Source organism: Microtus ochrogaster, linkage group LG3 (assembly GCF_000317375.1).
Source record: "Microtus ochrogaster isolate Prairie Vole_2 linkage group LG3, MicOch1.0, whole genome shotgun sequence".
Taxonomy (NCBI): Eukaryota; Metazoa; Chordata; class Mammalia; order Rodentia; family Cricetidae; genus Microtus; species Microtus ochrogaster.
The window spans coordinates 13,372,824-13,377,160 of NC_022029.1; the positions used below are offsets into that span (position 1 = coordinate 13,372,824).

The 4,337-nt window shown below is 43.9% G+C and overlaps 2 protein-coding genes across 3 annotated transcripts in view; one reads left to right on the forward strand and one right to left on the reverse strand.

Moving 5' to 3' along the window:
• Nucleotides 1–4,337, reverse strand: part of Herc3 (HECT and RLD domain containing E3 ubiquitin protein ligase 3) — a 121,450-nt gene that overhangs the window by 21,574 nt on the left and 95,539 nt on the right. The gene's annotated exons all lie outside the window — the stretch shown is intronic.
• On the forward strand, nucleotides 3,068–3,535 carry Nap1l5 (nucleosome assembly protein 1 like 5). Its single transcript, XM_005360561.1, has one exon. It carries the CDS (start codon nucleotides 3,068–3,070, stop codon nucleotides 3,533–3,535), a length of 468 nt encoding a protein of 155 aa, XP_005360618.1.

Here is a 4,337-nt window from a genome sequence, read left to right on the forward strand (position 1 = left end):
GGCTGGCGACTAGACTCCCTTCCTGGTTGTACAGAGGGCTGACGGTGATCTGTAAGTTTTTTCCCCTTTAAATAAATAATACCCTATTAATCATAATTCCAAACTGCTGTGGCATTGTTTGTGACTTACGCCTACAATTGTCCTCAAAGTCAACAAATGGTACTGAATCAGCAGGACATTGTGGGCAAAATAAGTAAATAAATAACCTTAGCCCTATATAAAAGTTAATTCAGTATGGGCCACAGCCTAAAATAGAAGCTTAAACTATCATATTCATAGAAGAGAGTGCAGGGACAAAGGTTTTATGACCTTAGAATTGGAAAGACTTCTTGGGCATTATGCCGAAAGCTCAATCCACAAAAGAAAATTTTACAAAATGAACTCAGCCCCAAATGTTAATGTCTATTGCTAATCATTTTAAGTCTTCTGATTTCTATTATAAACTAAAAAGTAGGAATCAAAAATGTTAATATATATTTCACAAAGAACTCATATCCAAAATACGTAAAAAACCACCTTAAAACTCAGTTTAAAATTAGAAAATAAGTAACAGAAGATGAAAGAATGGTAAACACGCACAGCGGGAAATATTCAGAATCACTCATCACCAAGGGTACTAGGGGCACTGTTATACCAGTACTCAAGAGGCTGAAGCCAGTGAGGTCAAGGTCTGGCCTACATATTTAAGACTCTACCTCAAAGCAGGATGTGTACAACAGTATAACTTTCATCCATCACCGATATGAAAGCAAATGAGCACAGCCATGTGGAATGACCGTGGTAGCTATTTATGAAGTTAAATATACCAAATAATCCAGTGATCCCACTGGTAGGCATTTATATAAAATAAAGATGTGTTCATACAGAAATCTATAGACACGTACACAGTGGTATTATTCATATCTTTTAAAGCTGGAAATAACACTATTGGAAACATTTCTCAACAATATAATGGAACAAATTAGTAATATACATGACAGCACAGATGAATATCAAATGCTTTTGCATGTGAAAATGACAGATTCTGAAAGGCTACATGTGATTTCATTCATGACAACTTAAGAAATACAGAATTATTAAGACAGTAGACAGATCAATGTATCATGTGCATTGTAGGAGAAGGGCCTTAAGGACATTTTAGGGTACTGAAGTTACTATATCATGGTGCTTACATGAAAGCACTCCCCAAATGCTGAATTTTATCAATAGTCTAGTCTAAGTTTTAGAATCTTTTGAGTGAAAAAGAAAAAGTCTTAAAGGGTGGCTCAGCAGCTAACTCAGTGGCTCCTAAGCCTGACCATCTTAGTAGATCCCCAGAAAATACATGGTGCAAGAACAGGACTAACACACATTCCCACCACAGAAAACATAACTACTCCATCAACACATAAATACATAAATGCAATTTAAAAAAAGAAAAAGGGAGAGGGAAGTAAATCAAACTAAAAGACTCACGAATACATTAAAATACATTTTGTAAGCATTTACTTTCTTTGATCAGAGACACAAAAATGTTTGCTTTTAAAAGACATTATGCATAATTTTCTTTTGCATATTAATGCAGTAATTTTATAAAAATTATTCTGTGCTTACTATGTACCAGCACTAAATGATTTACACATAATTAATTTAATAAACGTAAGAACCAAAAGATAGAAATTCCTTTCAGAATTCATAAGCATAACTCTGGCAAGACCCAACATAGAGAAAGAAAAACCTAAATCGGTAACAAACTCATCCTCTAGAAACCATTTAAGATTTGTGCCCTGCCCTTGATTCAAGCTCTAAGGAGACAGGAAGGACCCAGGGTTCAAGGGCACTGTAATCAGGGTGTTAGAAGCTAGCCTAGGTTGGCTAAATAAAAAAATAATCCTTCAATTCTGGCTTGTATGGGTGAGAAATTAAAGTACCCAATCATTTCATTATCAGAAAAACAGCATTTGATATTTCTGGTCTTTTCCAAAGCTCTTACATGCACATTACAAGCAGATCCAAAGAGCAGATGGTTAACTGTGAAGTGTATGGTGGCAAACGGTTGCGTGTGCATCTGTAGGTCCAGAAGAAAGAGAAGGACCAAACACATGCTTTTCAAGATGAATGAAAAGAAATCTCTATTCCCCGGCCCTTACGGGCTTGCCTAACCTGCCACCCAGAGGCTGCAAGCTTCCCAAGATAATGACGAATCGGGCACCTACACATGTGGATGAAATGGCGTCTTTTCATAGTCACAAGGTTGGACACTCACAAGGGTTTTGCTTTTCTTCTGTTCACCCTCTGTTCATTCCTTTTCATAGGCACCTGTGTGAAGCCTTCGGTAACATTACCAGGATGCTTACGGCGCTCAGATTTCCTACACAAACACTTCTAGAACTATTCCAAAGTCCCTACTGTGACAATTTGCAACCAGGATATATGAAACTGGGTTCAACAGGGCCGGCTGGCTGGGGGCTCTAGGAGTCGCAGACGGCCTACGCAGATAACGCAGGTCTGCAAAGGAGTGGGAGGAAAATGGTTCTCCCGCATTTCTGATCTCTGAAAGTAAATTTAAGACGCAATCAAGATTCAGAAAAGAAGGTACCCATAACCAAGGCTGACCAGCATCAGCTATGGCGCACTTCCGACGGGCGTTCACAGGTGCTTTGCGGATTCAAAGGGCTGAGATGGGAGAGGGGGGCACACATGAAACAGGCTGGGGCTGTACAAACAGGTATGGAAAAATGCAGGCTCAGCCTCGCGCTGGTTCCAGCCAGCTCTGCAGGGGTGGGAGCGGAAGTTGGGGGCTGGGTATCTAAGTGGGTTTGAAGACCTCGGAGATAGCGGCATAGCAACAATCTGGTGCAGTATGTGCGCACAACCATCAGCTGATAGCGAGCAGCCATTCACTTGCCGCGAGCCGCGAAGCGGCAGCGCGGACGTCACCACAGCCGTCAGCGTTTGCCGCATCCTTAGACTCACTCTGGACCAGCCGCAGTCACAGCTGCAGGACCTCTCTGGACCAGCTCGGTCGCAGACTGCGCAATCACCAGACCACTGCGGCAAACCAGCCCAGCCGAGCTGAACGCTAGCCATGGCCGACCCCGAGAAGCAGGGACCCGCTGAGAGCCGCGCCGAAGACGAGGTGATGGAGGGAGCCCAGGGTGGCGAGGATGCGGCAACCGGCGACAGTGCCGCTGCGCCCGCGGCCGAGGAGCCTCAGGCTCCCGCGGAGAATGCGCCCAAGCCCAAGAACGACTTTATCGAGAGCCTGCCCAATTCCGTCAAGTGCCGGGTCCTGGTGCTCAAAAAGCTGCAGAAGCGCTGCGATAAGATCGAGGCCAAATTTGACAAGGAGTTCCAGGCTCTGGAGAAGAAGTACAACGACATCTACAAGCCCCTGCTTGCCAAGATCCAGGAGCTCACCGGAGAGATGGAGGGCTGCGCGTGGACCCTGGAGGAAGATGATGACGACGACGAGGAAGAAGAGGACGAGGAGGAGGAGGACAAAGAAGAGGCGGCAGCTGGCGCAACTGGGGGTCCCGACACCGGCAAGAAGTGAACACAGCGGCTGACAGGTGATAAATCCCCTGCCCCTTTTATTTCCGATGTCGGCAGACTTTAAAAGGCTCAGGTTTTGCCCAAAATACATGTGAATCTATTCTGACATCCCTAAATTTAAATTGAATCAAATAGATTTTGGCTAGCCCGTTTCTAATCTGACTTTTATGTGTGTAAAACAGATGCCAAAAGACGTTTTTAAGAGAAGGCTAATTAAGCTTATTTTTTTCCTCCCTGCTCTTCTGTGAGAACTGGACTTGAGACTGATGAGGGACGTCAGTTAAATGTGAAGTGCGTCACATGTTGAAATCCATTCATCACACTACACCTGAACACCCAAGCTAAGACTGAACTCTTCTCCGTGCTTAATTTCTTCAGTTTCTTTACATTTCTCAGCTCCGAGGAAAAGGAACCCAAGGAAGACCTCATCTTTAAGACTTTTGCGTTTGCAAACCCAGACATCAGCTTTACACTCTTGAGGAGACGTGGCATGGAGGAAGCCTGGACAGAGTGACGCTACTGGCTAGGGAAACTGGAATTTAAAGTTATGGAAAATGTTTTGAATATCTGAATTTAAGAAGGAACATGGTTGCAAGACAGAGGGTGTATTACATGTATAATACTGTGAACACGTGTAGTAATAGGAGCGGCGGGGCTGCGTCCCCATTACCCCGGCTGCACCCCGGCCGCCTCCGGCTAGCTTTACCAGAAATGATTACACGGACACTATATTCTTTTAAACACTGCTTGGCTCTTTAGCTCCAGCCCTTTTCTCGGCTAACTCTCGCACCTGGACTAACCCA

Coding starts and splice junctions, on each gene's coding strand:
- Nap1l5 (XM_005360561.1), top strand. CDS start 3,068: ATGGCCGACCCCGAGAAGCAGGGACCCGCTGAGAGCCGCGCCGAAGAC.